Source organism: Crassostrea angulata, chromosome 7, assembly GCF_025612915.1.
Source record: "Crassostrea angulata isolate pt1a10 chromosome 7, ASM2561291v2, whole genome shotgun sequence".
Classification (NCBI taxonomy): Eukaryota; Metazoa; Mollusca; class Bivalvia; order Ostreida; family Ostreidae; genus Magallana; species Magallana angulata.
The window spans coordinates 49,705,197-49,725,780 of NC_069117.1; the positions used below are offsets into that span (position 1 = coordinate 49,705,197).

The window sequence follows — 20,584 nt, forward strand, 5'->3', positions numbered from 1 at the left end:
AGAGAGAGAGAGAGAGAGAGAGAGAGACCCATGGATCGGAGGGGATGGGGGTTGGGGAGTACACTATACATAAGTATTCTATTTAATTTATTTAAATGTGACTGATATACGGTGTATGAATTTTTTGGGTATTAAAAAGGTAGGTTGGAGAGGGTATAAACGTATACGTACTTACTTACATTATCAATTTTTGAACTTCCTGGTAAAAGAATTACCAAATTTTAAAGCCAGTTCGTATACGTGTAGGTGCTTTTATGGCGGAGGGAGATAAATCATACGATAGAAATAAGCAGGAAGGAACATATTAAGGTGCATGAGACAACACTGAGGTGCAAACATTGAAATATAATTTCAATAAAGTATCATATAAATATTAATTGCGATTTCTCAGAAATACATTTTTTTCTATGAACAGTCTTTTGGTTGTTGTGTTAAACAAACAAACAATTTTTGAAATGTAAAAAAAAAAATCTAAACAACCACCAATTAAACTATTCAACCAAACATTTTTAAGCTTCCATGTTGTGACGTACTATTTATCGAAATAAACAATGAAATCAAGTCCTTTTTTTTAAAAATAGTTTCTTTCCTAAAGTTGACACCTAATAGCGTAGCGCAGTGGGTTAGAGGGTTCACTACGGATCTGAGTTCGATTCCCATGCACTGGGTATATTTTAAAATTTTTACCTTTCCCAAAAAATTTTAAAAACACATTTTTGGGTTAGATATCGTAAGATTTGAAAATTTTAAACCGGTTAAAGTATTCTAATTATAATGAACTCTTTTACATTAATAACGACAGATGTCACATAAAACGTTAAAGACAAAACAGTTTGCGAAACATACTACGAACGAGTTACTTAAGACTCTCATCACCGGAACTCCCTCCATGTCGAAAACGAAATGAAAGAGTAGAAAGAACGAAAATACATCTTCATAGCAAATAACGCCAAAAGATGGACAGTATTGGGGAAGAAAGGGAACAGATTGAAGATGACATTGAGAGACTAAATCTTGCTTTGCAAGTGGAGGGTTCTACTGTCGAACTAAATGATGAAGAGGAAGAAGAATTGGATGATATCTTCACAAATGAGGATAGCATTGATCCTGATGGTAAAATTGAATATGTTGATATCATGTAGATAAAACATTATTGGGATGTTAATTATAAGAATAAATCATTTATTGCTTTGAAGTCCCATAAAATGAACATACATCTAACACAGTCCCTGACTCATTCAGCTTTTGTACATGTATTGCCAATTTTTCATTCACTTCCAATTCATCGTCGCAACCCACGGTTTTGAGTACACAAGTTCCGATAGGGAGAATTTATGTGAATCACACGTTGATGCTCCAAATTCAAAGTATGTGCGTTTTCAATCCACTGGACGGTTTGACCTGCATCTTTTCAGTCTGAGAAGTTTTGAGTTGACACTATAAATGTATGAAATGCAATGCACATGCTGGAATATTTTACTGCTTTGATGAAAATTGCAAATTTATGCAAATAGATTATTTTACAAGATAAATTAACATTTACATAATTTAAGTTTCAAATATGATTTAAAATATGAAAGAACACCTATCAAACATGAAACCTTAAGAAAGACACCCTATTTACTTATGAGGTCATCTCTATATAGCCACTGAAAGTCAATTAATCAGAGTCAGCGTTGATATGCTGAAGAACCTTTTTCTATATATTTTAGAGGATGACTGGGCAGCAATGTTTTTTCTACCAGAATAACAGGCAGCATTTATAGTTGTTTCAGTTGAAATTAGAAATTAGAACATTTTAGGAGCTGTATCAGGAAGAAAGATTAAAAACAAATGAAAATATTTTAATTATTGGCACATATACAATTACAATGATTGGCAAAGGCCCAACATATGCAAAACACAACGTCATGTATTATTAGCACTACACATAAGTAGAAAAGATGAGCATTATTAAATTTCATATTCACATGAAAGTTACATACACATCTGAGTTTTGGTATCTGAAGTCCAAACTGCATATAAAATGCTATTATATATCTTTTGGAAACAAGCCAATAACTCTACTCTTCCCCACCCAAAATCTTGATAATGGTTATTATTTTTATTACAGATTATGAAAGTGTTAACACTATTCCTTCTCAGGACTCTGAGCCAACACATGTGGTAATTAATATCAATGAACTTTATGTGATTCCTTTTTTGACTTGAGTTAAATGTTTGGCTTAAAAATTCTGATAACAACAAGTGTTGTATTAATTTCAAAGTTAATATACCATATAATCATTCAATATATTCCATAGGAAACTAGTGAAATAGACCAGATGTCTGGAATGTCAGAAATAAGCCACCTACCAATCAATGCAGAAACCTGTCTTGCACTCAACAGAACATATCAAGAACTTATTCTTGAATCACTGAAAAAAATTGAGTTGGCATTGAATGAAAACAGAGAAAAACAGGTAAGCCAGAAAATGTTGATGTTGAAACGAGACAGTCTTTGATTATAAATCACAATGGTAGGTAGTACATATTATGTATGTATGGTTTCATTGCAATTTGTTGAATATCAATTTTTATAGATTTTGTTGTAAGGTTGCTCCACGAAATCAATGTTCATTTAACTGCAGTTTCTCATAACATATCCTACAGTGTGTCCCAGAATATCTGATTCGTATTGTTTAAATAGTATTTGGCCAAAACTGGTTATTTGTGACTCAAATAAAAAAAAAAACCATTTAACTCAATTTTCCCACAAAAATTTGGGAGAAAAAACTCACTTTTCTTTGAATTATGATGTCACAAAATTGCATAATATTTGGTTGAAGTGAATTCTATTCAAGATGAATTGGACAAGAGAGCAGGCATCTTCCATTTTAAAACTGTATTATCAAACACAGACTCCAGGTATAGCTGTACAAATTATGAAAAAATGATACCTTGGGGGGAAACTCAACAAGCAACAGATTCTTTAAATTGTGGGAAGATTGAGGTAATTGTATACATACAGTTGCTCTTTTGAGGAAGTTTACTCATCGACTCATTGATTAAAAAAGGAAAAGGACATCATTTGGAGCACTCTCTTTAAATTTGTGTTTTTTTAAACAATGCTCATTTTCTCCATAACTTATGAATGTTTGCAAAATTTGTTGAGTGACAATTTACATTATATACATTTAATAAGAAAATGTATTTGATTTTTAGTTTATTAAATTTAATCAAAAACTAATCAAGGAGTAAATGGTATCAGATATTCTTGGACACCCTGTACATATGAATTGATAAAATCATTGGCATGAAACTAAATGTCTTTAAAATTGTGATTTTCACAAAACCTGCAAAAAATGTCCATAAATATTACTTGGTATTGAAACAACATTATTTTGATTATTATTCAATCTTTTTTTTTTTCCTCCATGCTTTATTTCTATTATTACCATTCAATACAATAGTTCTATATATAAAGACAAACATACCAAAAAGACAGAACACAAACTTTCACTCTCACACTCATTCTAAATGTACATTTACCATGGTTACTAAGGGGTTACTGCAGTATATGATGCATGTCAAAATTACATGTTGATATAGATATATGTGTAATGCCCATTATAGCAAGTAAGCATATGGAGATGATTAAAAATAATTAAACATTCATTTATTATTATTCAATCTTAATTTTATAGAAAGTGTTGGAAGAAGGACTAGAAACCAAATCTAAAGGAGCTCCCAAGACAACTGACAAGTCCACTACAAATAAAAAGAAAAGCTCAGCAATGTTTTGCAAACCTTATTTCAAAGACAAAGACCAGAAGGTATTTACAGTAGATGTAGGGTTTATGGAAGAGATAAGAATAGTGAATTGTATGTGATGAATTCGGAGAGATTTACAATTATTATTAACAAACAATAATACTGTACATATGTTACTGATATTTAAATATTGATTGAATAACGTCAAAGTAGAATACATGTACTTAGTACAGATTGTTTTTCTCAGGTGTTTTTTAGGTGGGTGTTATTTGTGTTCAAAATTGTATGGTGCCCTAAATGTTGTATACTTATTCATTTGTAAACTCAATATTACAAAAGAAGTTGGACACTTGTATCATGTATGTTTAGCATATTCTGGTTTCACATTGATAGGTAGCTCCGCATAACTCCGACGTTGAAATGAAAAAGATGACTCAGGAACACAAACAAGATGTTTCTCCACCCCAGGCTTGTAAGTAAAAATTAAACATGTACCGGTAAAACATGTACATTTACAGTGCAAATAAATGTTTGTGCATTGTGTGTGGTGAATTCTAAAATTAAATCCAACTTCTTATGTCTTATGTTATTATAACGATAAAGGGGGATAACTGTTGTTCCTAGCTTCTTAACAGAATATAATGTTCATAAAAATTACTCTATTACAGTATACAGAATCATATCAAAAAATGTAAATTTTCAGTATTGCAAACATGCACAAGTATTTATATTTCAAAACTTATACAAAAGGGCTTGAAACACCTGTTCACAATAATTTGATTGAATTTGAGAAATATAACAACATACAATGTAATACTGCAGTTAAATAAAGGTTCAGATTCATTCTTTAAAAATTTTTTTTTACCTGACTTTAGATAATGTTCAAACCAATCACTTCTTTACCTAATTGGATAAAAGTTATTTATTTTACCAAGGGTAAATCTTTTGAAGACTGTTTATGAAGTAAAACTGTAAGAAATATAGGAGTATAATATCACATATGTGCTAAATTTTACATACAAAAAATGCTGTGGTAAAAAATTTTCAGGGAGCATCGCCCAGAGATGTAAACTACAGGAGGCTATCAAGGCAGAAGGACTGAAGCAGAAGATTGTTCCCCTACTTAACAGGTGCCCTCATACTAAAGAATGTCAATCATTTCACTAATCATAACTTTTAAGTATTCTTGGAAATTATTTCTTAGTATTTTTTTGTATTGATTGTCTTGTTTTTTGTTTAAATTGGATCACAATGCGCACGTGTGCCTAGCTACCAAATACAAGCACAAGATATATATGATGCTACCAGTAATGATTCAAATATGAAAATTTTTCGGAAGGCAAACATCTAGTAGTACATGATTTTTCTTAAAACAGAGAATGTAAAAAAATGTATTGATAACTGATTCATAGCTTTCAATGTAGAAAGCTTGCTGCAATGTTTGATATATTCTTCCTCCCTTTGTTTAAAAACAATGTCTAGAAACCCCTGATTTTAAGTTGGTTATTTCTGTAGGAAAGAGATTTTAGTGGAAAAAGTTAAACATATAGAAACAGAACTGATGAAGATCAGCATAGAGAGTTTCAAGAATGAAGAAAATGTGACTGATGATGAAGAGGAAAGCGAACATCTGACTGGAACCAGGTATAACTGATTATTTTTATTAGAATAAGACTCTTAATACTGTATCAGTATCTAATAGTATGATGTAAGTACATGTACATATTGTTTATTGAAACTTCTGGTAAATTGCGAGAACAGAGGCCTGTTCAGTAGAGAAAGCATTTGTCTGTTTGTGAGCTCTCGCCAAAGTTTGTAATGTAAGGATAGGAATTTTGGCGTGCACTCATGAACATCTGCTCTGATGAACAGGCCTCAAGTGTACAAGAGAATGAGAAGGAAATAAGAAAATGAAATTATGGTTCTTTCGCTGTATTGTAGAGAGATAAAAGAACAGGATCTTGTAGAATTGAAGCAGAAGATCGAGGAAGTGGACAAAGAAATGGAGAAAGCCAAGTAATATACAAGTGATCAAAAGATACTCTTTGTAATTCTATTCAACACAAATTCTTAATGAGTTAATATTCCCTATTTTTTACTTCCAGGCAAACGTCAGAAATTGAGTTGCTTTTTAATCTTGATAGCGAAAAAGTGGACTGGTTAATGATTGCCAATGTAATTGTAAGTTCATCACCAGCTTCTGGGATTTTTTTTTGAGTGTCAAAAATTTTGCAAAAATTTAGTGAATATAGGTAGTACATGTACATCTTTTGAAAGTAAAAGTGATCCTGGATAAAAACCCCCAAAAACATGAGAAAATTTAATCATATTGAAAGTATCAGGTTATATGGTTATTGTCTAATTGATAGGTAAAAATGATTTTTGATTCACTGAAGCAACCTTCGACTTTTTATTTGATTTCGAACCTTATTTTCTATATTTACTTAAATTAATTATACCCTCTAGCTTGGTCAGTGTTCCTAAATTTACTGTAGGTTACACATTTGACTGATCTTGATATTGATTTGAATGTTAATAAAAAAAGGTACCAAAAAAGCCACAATTTTTTTCTGAAGGTTTAATGATATGAATTAATTTCAGTTTGATGGAAAAAGAGATGAAAGGGAGTGTCGGATTATGTGGAAAAATGTTCTACATCCTTCTATAAACAAAGAAAAATGGTCGGCACAAGAAACCAAAGACCTGCAGGAACTTGCAAATAAGTACAACATGAGAAACTGGCCAGCTATTGCTAAGGAACTAGGGGTATTTATTTCTTCTGTGTTAATTTCTAATATAATTGAATTTGTTTAAGGGAGTAATATTTGACTCATTCAAATTGAACCACTATAAAAATATGATACATATTGTTAAGTTTTTCTTCATTATTAAAACTATGTGAAAAGCAAAACAAATAATCATACAGTAAAATGTGCTTATATCGAAGTTTTATGGACAGGAGAATTTGCTTTGTTATAAACATCATTCTTTATACATGTATCCGTTAGCTTCACGATATGTTTAAAATCCAGCGGGAATGAAATTCACTTCACTATTGGTGTCAAATCATTATAAGACTTAAAGTGTGTTCACTATAAGCGTGTTTAACTGTATACCAGGTTTGATAAACTAGATTCAAAATGAATTTTCATAATATGGTTGATAATTGTATTAATTTCTCTGTTATATTTATATAAAGATGTTAAATTCAGTCTCATACTGAAGTTTTGAACACAGGACTTGACAATTAATGGTTTCTTGGACTGTTTTTCAGACAGGGAGAACCCCATTCCAGTGCCTCCAGTTTTACCAGCACTCACTCAATGAAACATGGAACAACAGGTCAGCCCATTTATCACTCTGGTGATAATGATATAAAGATTTAGCTTAAAGCTGACATGAATTCATAAATACGCATTATTTCCCTTTTATATCAGACTACCACCATATTAGTTCTTTTGTTCCACTCATCGCTTCACACCCCTTATATAATGGCGAGAGCAGTATTCATGCTTCACTGCATTCAGGTATTACATTCACTGAACATGTTGGACGGAAAATTTGCAGAAACACATTTTGAACAAAAATAATATGACAATCACAGCACTGGTAAGGAATAAAACAAAACAGACTGACATCCAGGCACACATATTTAAAAAACCCTTGATTATTGTAGAACGTTCTCCTGTGTTGTACTGTTATAATATAGCACATGCACAAACCGCACACTTTACATGTAGCAGTGAGTGCATTGACAATGTGGACTTTAGGAAACAGAGTGCTTTGTAGAAACAGATAAAAAGGATGTTACCTTGTTTGTACATTTTTGGATTTAAATCACCTATATACTGTGTTGGATGTAGTTCGGCCCAGGTCTACACAAAGACGTTATGCACTCTGTATAAATGACACATGTTCGGTTTGCTTGTGAAGTAAGACAGTATAGCACTGTTTGTGCAAGATAATGAGGATACATTGAAAACTCTTTCAAAGAATAAACCCTCTTTTATGTTTTACTTATTGTAGTTTCCTTTATTCTTTTTTACAAACATATAACTACATTTTGTAGTTCTATCGTTTAGAAGTCCATGCAACCTAAATGCCTCAATCAGAAGGCAACCGACCTTAACTTTCTTGGCTGATATTTATACCCCAGTGGCAATTAAAGAGCGGTCAAAACTTTGGCGACCAAATGCTTTTATGAATTCATGTCCTTTGATATACTGGTATTACTTGTTGTACAATCAGAAATACCCAGCATTTTATATCAATTGTCAAAAACTGACAATGACTATGATCTTTATATTTAAAATGTTGAGTTCCATTTCCCATGTACTAAAAACTGGTTATTGCTGGAAACATTACATGTCTAAATACTGTCCTACCATTTTTCTGTAGGCCTTGGACTGAAGAAGAGGATGAAATGTTGAGGGAGGTTGTAGAGAGTGTTCGTATGGGCAACAGAATCTCTTTTGCTCAAGGTATGAATGTCTTTGTTTAATATTGATACTATGGGAACATGTTAGACACAAAAATATCCATTAAATATTTATTTAAAGAAAACAACTTTTGGGATATTCGTTAGAATTTGTATTATTTTTTCTGTATATCTGCACGGTGACTTGTCATAATATTTTGTCAGGTATTGTATGTACATGTAGATTCATGACTCTACTAGGTGTGTACCGGTAGTTTCTTAAATATTAAAGATGTATTGTATCAGATCTAATTGCTTTGAGATCCAGTGTCACAATTTTTATTGCATTGATTTCTTTGCTATCTGTATGTAGTAGCTGATTGATTTATACCAGTCCCAATATATTGAAGACATTTTCTTCCCTCCCCAGTGTCCTACTTTCTGGATGGGAGGAGTCAGAGTCAGTGTACATCCAGGTGGAACCAGATCAACCCTAGCATGAAGAGGGGAAGATGGAGTCTTCATGAGGATTGTGTGAGTTGATTGAGTCATGAAGCTTAGGAGGGGCTCAAGTGTTCGATTGTTTTCATCATGGGGCTTTATGTCATTGTGTAATTCATTGGTGAAAAGGGCCTCAAGTTGTCATTTAACATTTTTTTAAGCTTGGGCAGATCTATAAATATTTTTGGTAATTTTACTACATATATATAAATTAAAGAATTTTGATATTTTCAGGGGGGTGTTTGGCCCCCCCCCCCCCCCTCCCCCCGGATTTGCATATGATAAGTACCGGTATATTATCTTATAAAGTTTACAGTTGTATATAATTTCTATTGATTGAGATAACCCAATTGCTTCATTTTTCTATAAAAACAATTACCTTAGATATGTTGTACTAGATCTATCCAATTAAAATTGGTTGAAAAAGAATAAAATACATAAACCAACTTCATTGCATAACTAAGTTTGAACTAAGTAAATGCACTTGCTTACTTCTACGCAACATCTACCGGTAATTGATGTATATTTAAATGTCAATATAGTTTTACAGAAATTCTCACATCTGAGTTAAAATTTGGTTAAAAAAATATTTTCACAAATTAGAGTTTTTTTATGCCAAATTTTGATTGCATATGTGATTCTACCCTTGTAAAAGCAATGAAAAGCTTTCATTGCCGAGAACGCAGGAGATGTTTACGTAATCTTTAGATTTGGTTAAATGTATTTCTTCTGCAATGTATGCAAGGCTTAAACCTGTATGAAACAAAATCAAGAACTTTTTATTGTTTGAATGAAAAATGAGTTAAGAATAATGTTAGGTGATTGTATTCCAGTTGCTCATTACTGCAGTTCAGCTGCATGGACCAAAGAACTGGAGACTCATCAAGGAATATGTCCATGGAAGAACTCCTATACAGTGCCGAGACCGCTACAATAACTGTTTGAACCCCTCCATCAATGCAGCGCAAACATGGTCATACGAAGATGACAAATTACTACTGAAACGTGTCAATAGTCAGTTAGAAAAAGGTTTGATGATTAATTAAACTAAGAAAAACAACTAAGAATAAAAAGATATTTTTAATTCTGGGATGATATTTAATTTTGATCTGTTTTTTTTTTCCAGGATCTTCTGTAAGTTGGGTGAAAATTTTGCCAGAATTTCCAGGCCGAATAGATGGTCAGCTTCTTTCCAGATACCGTCGACTTCAGGCATGGAAGATGAAATCTGAATGGGTGGAGAAACAATCTGTAAGTCCAGCATACAGAGCAACCATCAGTAAAATCAAAATTGCTCAATTCTTACACAAACATTTTCTTACCAATTACCATCATATGAATAGTGCCTGTTTGGGAGGATAGCAGTTGAAATTGACACCCCCAAGAAAATTATTGTCAACCGACGCTAAGCAGGCATTATTTATTTTATTATGCTGAATGTGTTGATTTTAAAGAATGCATAACTGACTTCTTTAGGAATGACGTGAATTATATGACAAACCGTACAAGCATAATTTGTTGTGTTACCCATTGCAAAGTGTGTTGCTAACGCTGAGGGTAATAGAACAGATCACAAACTGTGTCTAAACCAATCAGATTTCAGTATTTAACATGGAAGTATAATAATACATGTATCTTTTAACATGCTCTATGATTCAAGTCAATAGAAGTAAAGAAAAGTAAGGAAGGTTAATTTGCATTTATCTTATATCAGTTTATGGTTGATATGTTTTACATATAGGTCTTGTTTGAGATTGTTTTAGTTGAAAATTAAACAAATCTTGGCAAAAAACCTAAAGTATTGCTATACTGTAGATTCCTTATTTTATGCGAGTACTTAATTCTGCGATTTAACGGTTGCATCAAATAGGAAGAATATAAAATCGCGAATGCCGAATTTTTTATCATAATTCCAAATAGTTTAAAAAAAAAAAAACGAGGTTTCAAAATCTGCGAGATGTGCTTCACGCGATTTTACGCGGATAATAATTCCTTGCATTTAATTAGGAATTTACAGTATCAAGAATGCATACAAATAACTTGAGATTAAAAATCTCTAATCTGATATTTAAAAAGCTCTCATCTTTTAAAAGGAACAAGAAAAGAAGAACATGGGAGTCCTTGAGGGGGAACAACTCTTACGAGAAATCACAAAAGAGGAACCAACCACTAGTTTCCTGGTATGTGTGTATTCAGTTTTTAGCTCACCGAGACGAAGTCAGGGGGAGCTTATGCTATACCCTCGGCGTCGGCGTCGGCGTCGGCGTCCGGACCTGGTTAAAGTTTTTGTTGCATGTCCTGTATCTAAGCTATTACTTGTCCTATCTTCACCAAACTTGCATGGATGATGCATCTGGACCTACTTATGGACTTGAAAGACTAGGATGCTGAATCTGAGTCCTAAATTTCAGATGCTGGATGAGGTTAAGGTTGTTGGACCAGGTTAAAGTTTTTGTTGCAGGTGCCCTTTGATAGCAATATCTAAGTTACTGCAGGTCCGTACTTCACCAAACTTGCATGGATGGTGTGTCTTATGATACTGATGCACCAGACAGGCTTGAGTGCTGAATCTGAGCTATAGGTTTCGGATGCTGGAGGAGGTTAAGGTTTTTGAGCAGGTTAAAGTTTTTGTTGCAGGTGCCCTTTGATAGCAATATCTAAGTTACTGCTGGTCCGTACTTCACCAAACTTGCATGGATGGTGTGTCTTATGATACTGATGCACCAGGCAGGCTTGGGTGCTGAATCTGAGCTATAGGTTACAGATGCTGAAGGAGGTTAAAGTTTTTAAAGCTGGTTAAAGTTTTTGTTGCAGGTGCCCTCTGATGATGATATCTTAGTTACTACTGGTCCTAACTTCACCAGACTGCTATGGATGGTGCGTCTTATGATACTGATGCACCAGACAGGCTTGAATGCTGAATCTGAGCCATAGGTTTCGGATGCTGGAGGAGGTTAAGGTTTTTAGAGCTGGTTAAAGTTTTTGAAACAGGTGCCCTCTGATGATTATATCTTAGTTATTGCTTGTCCTAACTTCACCAGACTTCAATGGATGGTGCGTCTTATGATACTGATGCACCTGAAAGGCTTGAATGCTGAGTCTGAGCCATAGGTTTCAGATGCTGGATATGGTTAAGTTTTTTGGAACAGGTCACATGTTTAATAGATAATAGTACTATTTCAACTTGCATAGTTGACTAAACTGTAATATGAATGAATCACAGAGGAAGCTTCAGATGCAGAGCTTGATCTCCATTATCAAGGATGCTAAAAAATATATCTTAGTTATTACAGGTCCTAACTTCACCAAACTTGAATGGATGGTGTGTCTTATGATACAGATGCACCTGACAGGCATGGATGTTGAGTCTGAGCCATAGGTTGGGGATGCTGGAGCAGGTTAAGTTTTAATTGCTATTGCGCTCTGGTGATGATATCTTAGTTATTACTGGTCTGAACTTCACCAAACTTGCATGGAGATGCGTCTTATGTATACTGATGCACCTGACAGGCTTGAATGCTGAATCTGAGCCATAGGTTTCGGATGCTGGATGAGGTTTAGATTTTTTTGAACAGGTCACATGTTTTATAGATGATAGCTTGCATAGTTGATTTAACTATATTATAAATGAAACGCAGAGGTTGCTTCAGATGCAGAGCCTGATCTCCATTATCAAGGATGCTAAAGAAATCTCCTACCTCACTTAAACCTGCTTGATAGAAAGATGAGGTTGTTGTTAAATGATATAACATGATTCCTATGATAAAGTATTGTATGATATGAAACACTTTTGTTTAATATGATACAATATAATATCATATGTTATATTGTAAAAAGTTATATGATACGATATGATATTGTATCAATTTTTTTGATATTTTATGATATGATATTGTATCATGATATTGTTTTGTATAGTATTGTATATTATGATCCAATATTATATTGTATCATACGATATTGTATAATATGATATTGGTTTCTGTAATTTACAATTGTATTATATGATATTGTAATATTATATATTAGCGTATCATACAATATTGTATGATATGATATTAGTTTATATGATATATTATTGTATCATATGATACAATATGTATGTATGATATTGTATTATATAATATTCTACTTTATCACATAATATTGTATCATTTGATATGATACAATGTTATATCAAATTATATTGTATCATATAATACAATATCATATTATGTATCAAATATTATACAATATCATACAATACAATATATCATACTATATTATACAATATAATATCATATGTTTCAATGTTATGATGTATTATGTAATATGATATTGTATCATATAATACAATATTGTATTATATATAATAATGTTGTATTATGTGATCAAATACAATAAGGTTAAACACAATACAATGTCATTTCATATTTACAATATCATCTTTGTTTATTGCAGTATTTTATTGTATTATATGATATATATTGTTAGTATGATAGGATGCAATATTTAATTTTATATTATTATATTGATTAATATATGAACATATGATTATCATACAATTTTTTAACAGATGATATATGATTTTGTGTCAAAACAGAATCCATGAATATCCAAGATCATAAAGTATGATTTTCATACAATATGATAAAGGTGGTCTCATAGGGGTGATGCCTCGTCTCGGTGAGCTTTGTAATCTGTGATTACCTATGTTTGTTTTTTGCTAGTTGGATACATGTTCTTACTGAAGCTGTAACTCTATCAAAGGCTAAAACACAAATGCCTGAATTTATTGACAGGAAATGTCCAAATCCTTCCCTGATGTTTGTAAAGAAGACTACCTAAAACAAATAGAGGACAGACGACGAGGTTTGATTTTATCTGAGAAATTTTCACACTTTTTTTGACATTTCTGTCCTTGTATAAGGCAACTTTGTTACAAATGATTCATATATGTGGATCATATGATTGGTTTAATATTAGAATAAAAAACGGCATCTAATCACCTGAGAATCGTAAATGAATAGCTTCGAATGATGCACTTATTTCATTTTAATGTTAAAATATTTTAATTGTATTTCAAGTCATTTTTGCATATGAAAATTATATGAAGCTAATAGAAATAAGTCTGTTACTATCAAAGTAATTTTTAAGTTTACACAAATTTTGCTCCCCAGCAGTATTCTGCTACTAAATGCTGCTTTAATATCAACCTGTAGGTGATTTGGTGGTACCTAGGCCTCCAGTGATGACACATTGTGCCACAAGATGTGTCCAGGCCCTCTGGACGAGGAAAAAACATCTCTTTAGTCTTGTTGACCAACACCTGAAAAATATGGACAAACTTGTCCCAGATCATAGCACAAATATTAAAGAATTCAAAATGTTTGAGTCATTGGTAAGTTGTTCCTTTTGTCACTGTTCTTGTTAATCAGTATAAATATCAACTTGTGATTGGTGAATCATCATAAGCATGAGTGAGGAGTGAAATGCATGCCGTACACCATCTTTTATTCATGTGTGAGATATTTTTGTGAGGTTTGCGAGAATCTCTCCACAAAAATTTCTCGGCAAGAAGTCCTCAAAGGACTTTGGAAATATGTATTCCATAAATTCTTGATTGCAGAAACTTGTCACCGTGAACCAGTTTGTCTCTGGTAAATTGCGAAATAAATTTATCACAAATAGAATTTGATTTACAGTATCAGTGTTCCTAATGCCCAAACATCATGGCATAGCCATACTTGATAGTGTTCTTATTAAGAGACAAAACATAAAAACATCTTTGGATAGTGAACTGTGCTAAAATCATGTACTTGTGCATGGCTTCTGTTGCATGTTGAACAAAAAATTATGATCTTCCAATTTAAATATTGATTTTAAGCTATGACTTCATTAAAATTTCTAGTAATAATTCAGTGCAGGGCAATAAACTTTAAACAGATATAAAGCACTGAGAAGCTGAAAGAAAATGATCCCATCAATCGATATTCAAGTTTAGAAACTTTTGATGAAGATTTTCATCAGTTCTAATGATCATTTATTTTTACAAAAAATTTGTATGCAACAGAGTAAAATTCAGGAGAAGATTCTTCGGGAAACAATGGCAAAACATCCCAGTGATATCACGGTCAAGGACATGCTGAAAATCAGCAAGAAGCTGACCAGAACTGAGAGCTGCAAAGATGGCCGAACCAAGTGGATAGAGAGGGACCTGATATGTGACGACCAGATCAAGGACATTCTCATCTGGAAATGCTTCCACTCCTTGCTTGTTGACAAAAGATGTGGCCGACCGAGAAAATTTTACTTGTGTAAGACTTGCATCATTGTCCTGTAAATATACACATGTAATATTGAGTGTGTACACTGTATGATATACAATGCAGTTTTGATTTAACTCTAACTAAAATATATTTACAGAATTGAACATTTAAAGAAAAACATTAAGTTTAATGCAACCTCTACATTTTGGAAAAATACACTGTTTTTTTCATTCTTTTTATAACAGTCAGTCCAACAGGAAGAAAGCCTCCATGTGCTGAAGAAGATGATGATGAGGATGTGGAGAAGATAACGGACATCACTGTGACTCTATTAATGAATGTAAGGATATAACTTGTACATTTATACTGAGTATAGGCACTTCATACTCAGATCATATCCCAAAACTACAAATCTGCTACCAGTAGTTGTAATAAAATGGTGTGAATTTATTGATCCTCTGATTAGGGAAATGCACTCACTGAGATTAACGTCATTTATTTCTGAGAAAATTTGCAAAATGATTGTTGTCAAACTGTGTCTTTCATAGTATGCTGATACTGTGGTTTCATCAATATTCGTTGAATATCAATTTTCGTGGATTTCGTTGTTAAGTTGATCCACGAAATTAAATGTTCATTGAAGTTCAATTTCAAATAACATTTTGTATTGATTGGATCATTGGCCACGAAATTACGTATCCTTAAAACTGTGGTTTTTAGAAAATCCTCGAAAATTGATACCCACGAAAATTAATGAAACCACAGTATTCTATTTATTTATTTCAAACTAAAATTGTTATTCTGCAGGCTCTTGATGTTGACCATAAAAGTGCTTTGGAGAAAAGCAGAGAGCTGGACCCTAACAGTAGCACTGTGGGGGAGGAAATTGATTTACTGAGGAGGGTTACTCCCAATATATTGCCATCAAATGTTACTCAGACGCAACCAACTATTCAAATTGTTTCCACCACTTTGAATCAATCATCCAGCACCAACAGCCAAAATCAGTCATCCAGCACCAACAGCCAAAATCAGTCATCCAGCACCAACAGCCAGAATCAGTCATCCAGCACCAACAGCCAGAATCAGTCATCCAGCACCAACAGCCAGAATCAGTCATCCAGCACCAACAGCCAGAATCAGTCATCCAGCACTAGCAACCAGAATCAGTCATCCAGCACTAGCAACCAGAATCAGTCATCCAGCACTAGCAACCAGAATCAGTCATCCATCACAAATGAACAGTCCAACTCTTCTCATGAAAATTCTGATACTGCACAGACAACAAATTGTGGATCAGCACTTGGGAGAAAGCGGAAGGTGGCAGTGGGTACAGATCAAGATGCCCAGGTTCAAAGCAAGAAGTCCAAAGCAATTTCATCATCATCCAATGAAAATGCAAATAGCAGTTGTAATGGAAAAGAAAGTTCAAGCGTTGTGCAAAAGAATAGCAATGGTTGTACAGAGAAAAACTTGAATAGTGTTGGAGTAGTGGGTCAAGGTTCATCTACACCAGTTGCTAACATAAACAGGACTTCGTCATCATTGGGAGAAAATCCTTCATCAAAAACCAATATGTCTGCCTTACCAGCAGGGGCCAGAATTATTAGACTTCCTCCAGGTGTGAAACTCAAACCAGGTGATAAAATACAGGACATTTTGGCAGCCCACAAATTATCTATGGCTGCATTAGAGAGTCAACCATCCCCTGCCAGTCCTGTACCAGATACTCAATGTTCTCAGACTGCAACTAGAAAGCAGCCTGTTGTCCCAATAGACCCTAGTCAGACTACGACTAGTAAGCAGCCTGTTGTCCCAATAGAACCTAGTCAGACTACGACTAGAAAGCAGCCTGTTGTCCCAATAGAACCTGGCAGCAGGAAAAAGAAAAAGAAATCCAAATCTCAACCTCAGAAACAGAGTGTTGTGGTGTTAAGACCTCCCTCTGGCATACAGGACCCGAAAAGGGTCAAGATTCTCCCTCCAGGAACAATTACTACTTGTGCTTTCAAGAGTGTGATGCTACACAGGAAGTATTTGATGATCAGGGCTGATGAACTTTACAGCAGACAGTTTTACAGGCTCCGTGGTAATGAACTTCAGAAGAGAGTGACTTTGGAGTTGTCTAAGCAGGCGACGGGTGCAGTGAAGATAGAAAGAAATGAAAATGAACAGCATGTAGGTGCCTTGAATAAAACTCTTTATACTATGGAGAAATCTGTCGCCAGTAGTGTAGCTGCCAAAACAGCTAGAATTAAACAGAAGGGAGAAGTTGGTCATGATGCTTTAGCAAAAGTAAGGAAAACAAAAGAATTCAAGATGTTACAGAAGAGATTTGAAGCCCTCTTTGCCTGGCCTGCTCTTCTGTCCACAATTTCCCCTCCATTTATCTCTGGACAAAGGGGTAGACCTTCATCTGTCAGTGCACAAAAGAGCAAAAAAGGAAAGAATAAGAAGCCCAGTTCAGCTGTTGATGAACAGACAGAGAATGATGCAAAGTCTGAAATGGAAATGGAACAGCCAGTTAAGAGGAAAAAACCGTAAGCACATGTATTAAAATAACTTTATTGAAAGAGAAAAACGAAATAAGATTTATTTATCAACATTGTATTTTTTAAGTCGACCTATTTAAATACTGTAGATTTTCAACATTAATGAAGTCATTATGCTTTTATTCCTATATTAGCTCAGCTGACATAAATCAACATTCAAATTCAATTGATAGATATTTTTGCTCAAGAAAGATTTCAATTTTTTAAAAGGAAGCTTTCCTATCCTTGCATCAATAGAAAATATTCTTGGAAGCGAAATGTTTTGAGCAAGGAAGCAAAGAGACTCAAGAAAGAGGCCAGAATGAAGAAATTGAGAGAAACAAGGGAGAGAAAGCTAAGGGGAGGTAACCCTCATTTCTGAAATTTACTACTTTAGAAATTCTTTTATAGGAGAACCTTATTTATGTGATGATTGATATTGACTGCAACTAATATTTTCGTCTTTATTCTTTAGAGTATGTGCCACAGAAGACCAGAAAACGGCAGCCTAAAACAACAGCTACTATTCGCCAAAGTCAAAGAGTGGCAGTCAAACGAAGTATGACCCACGATTCACAAACCCAAGAAGATGCTCCTGTTATCAAAAAAGAGTTGAAAAAAGTTGTCAAGAAGAAGAAGAAATCCCAAAACGAAGATCCCATCCCCAGCAATGGAAAGTTCCAACTTCTCCCTGGGGATGCTGTAATGCCTGTAGCACTGATTAGCAACATCGCCTCTTCCATTGATAACAATTCTATCCAAAATGCAGAGGGGGGAAGCTCAGTGACTATACCCCAAACTTTACAAGATCTTCAACAACTTACAGCAAGCATCAACAGCAACATCTCCTTTGTTGCTAACAATTCTATCCTCAACACAGGGAGTGGAAGCTCAGTGACTGTACCTCCTACACTTCTAGGACTTCAACAGCCTACAGCAAGCTCCAGCAACATTCTGCCCTCATCAGCAGAGTATGGGACATCCCAGAGGACATCTGTACCACCCCAGCAAGTGAGCCTGCCGTTTGTATCTGTAACAGACATAAACATCCAGACCGTGCCCCCCACAGAGAATCCTGGTGCTCCTCCATTTATTTTTGCTATAGTGCCGTCTGCTACAGGGGATGGTCAAGTGCTACAGGCTGTTCCAAATAGTGTGCTAAAGGATGCAGTGAACAGTTCAAACCAAGTGATTCCAGATCAGGACCAGGCCAAACCAGATTAGACAATTGTTAAAGACAATTTTGTCTCGGTGAACATGCATTAGTCTTTGTCAAGTTACATGTAGTAGAAATATTACAAAAAGATGCAACTTTAAAGTTGTTCTGATTAAAGCTTCTTATGAAGATAGGTTAATTATTTTACAATTAAGCTCCAAATATCAGTCCTACCTCTTCACAGTCCAAACAGGCCATTGTTTTTAGAAATGACAGGTACTTACTTATCGCTTTTGTTTGGATTCGTTGTTTCATGTTTTGTTTTTCTTTTCTGTTTCAGCAGGTTCAAATAAAATGTTTTTGTTGATATTTCATTCAGTACCTTGTTTGTTGATGCAGTCACCAGTTCATTTTTTGAGTACCATTTACCAATGATAAGTTCATCAAAAAGTAGATAAAATCAATATTCTAATCAAGAACTGAAATGAGCATAATTTCCAAATAGTCTAATCACTAATGATCACCCCTCGGTCTCTGTGTATTTTATAAATCATCTATTTACTTTAGAATCATTATATTCTGTTTAAATCACTATTATGAATGACTTTACTGGATTGTGTGGGTACCTCTCACACACATTGAATAAGTAAAACATGTTATTTATTGTGTTAAACATTTAAAGTGAACAAATGACCAATACAATTTTAAATAAATACCCTACTGAAAAAAGAAAAAGCTTCCGCTGCAATTTAAATGTGTCTAGCAAAACTTTTGCTCTTGAGCAAAAAAATAAATTTGATGACAAACAAAATCTGCCCTCCAAATAATATTGCGTAACTTTTTTTATTTGTGACGTTTTGAGGATCGTTCAAGACTTTTTCAACCTTGATTATGACTTATTTTTTTAGGTATAAAGAGAAGTGGTATAGAATGTACATTTATTGATATAGAGGCAATCGAGCAAAAAGCAAAAAAAAAAAAAAAATAAATAAAAAGAACAAAAATAACAAAACGCCAACTATTCAAGAGCAGTAAAATCTAAGGTAGGATGTGTTTATGCTATTAATATGGAAAGATGCCTCGATTCTCGGTGCCTTAATTGGAACTTTCTAGTTGTCTCTCTTACTTGGTATAAGGCAAAATCAAGATCCTGTCCTAAAACACTGGGTTCTCATGTATTGTGTATATATTATGGTACTTAAGATCAGCTCACCACAATTTTTCATCAAATCAGTGTTTTCAACCATCATAAAAAGATGTACATAATTTGGAAACTTTAGATGATGACTAATGGTCAGCACTTCATGGAGATCTACCTTAAATGACTACTGCAAGTAAGAATTGGACTGATGCATAACTGGGCAATTATGATACAAATTGAGATAATTGATTTCTGTTGTCATCACATGATCTCTGTATAGACCAGACAAGACAGACCATAGCTGCAGTAGTGGTCCGGGGTGTGTACAATACTCATGTCCATTTTCTGTATAGATGTCTGACGAGATTATATCGAGCACTTAAGAATAAAATTGGCATTTAGGGACCTAATACGTGTGACTATAGTGAAGGGGTTTCTGAAGGTCATTTACAGTCTACTTTATTCTCAGTAGAAATAAGTCATGTCTTTTGAACAGATTTACTGGTAATTATATGCAAGAGATTTTGCAAAAAACTTCCAGCAAAATAATTGCTCTGAAAACAATTAGCCTTGCACATATATTGTATACACTGTAAACATAGATAACACATGAAATGAAAACCAGTATGCCCACCTATTCCAAAATGCAATGAATGCAAAGTTTGGTAGAATGAATTTGCCTACAGATATTCCTTAGGTATACTTTCGTCCTTGATACCTACAGGCAATGCGTATTTGATTAACATTTTGAGACACATTTACATTTATTTCCCAAATTATCAATATCTTGGAATAGATGACATACTACAGGCCCTCTCCTCGTTCAAAGAGCTTGTA

General features: G+C 33.9%; 1 protein-coding gene across 1 annotated transcript; it reads left to right on the forward strand.

Moving 5' to 3' along the window:
* The first annotated feature begins 872 nt into the window (after positions 1-872).
* LOC128155662 (uncharacterized) lies at positions 873-18,978 on the forward strand. The gene is made up of 23 exons (XM_052817479.1): positions 873-1,113; positions 2,114-2,166; positions 2,304-2,462; positions 3,687-3,815; positions 4,147-4,225; positions 4,802-4,883; positions 5,269-5,397; positions 5,695-5,769; positions 5,859-5,934; positions 6,355-6,519; positions 7,028-7,095; positions 8,152-8,234; positions 8,601-8,704; positions 9,505-9,700; positions 9,798-9,922; positions 10,765-10,851; positions 13,453-13,522; positions 13,873-14,051; positions 14,724-14,967; positions 15,165-15,259; positions 15,727-17,459; positions 17,682-17,815; positions 17,926-18,978. Exons 1-23 carry the CDS (start codon positions 957-959, stop codon positions 18,672-18,674), a joined length of 4,971 nt encoding a protein of 1,656 aa, XP_052673439.1. The 5' UTR covers positions 873-956; the 3' UTR covers positions 18,675-18,978.
* Positions 18,979-20,584: the final 1,606 nt, after the last annotated feature.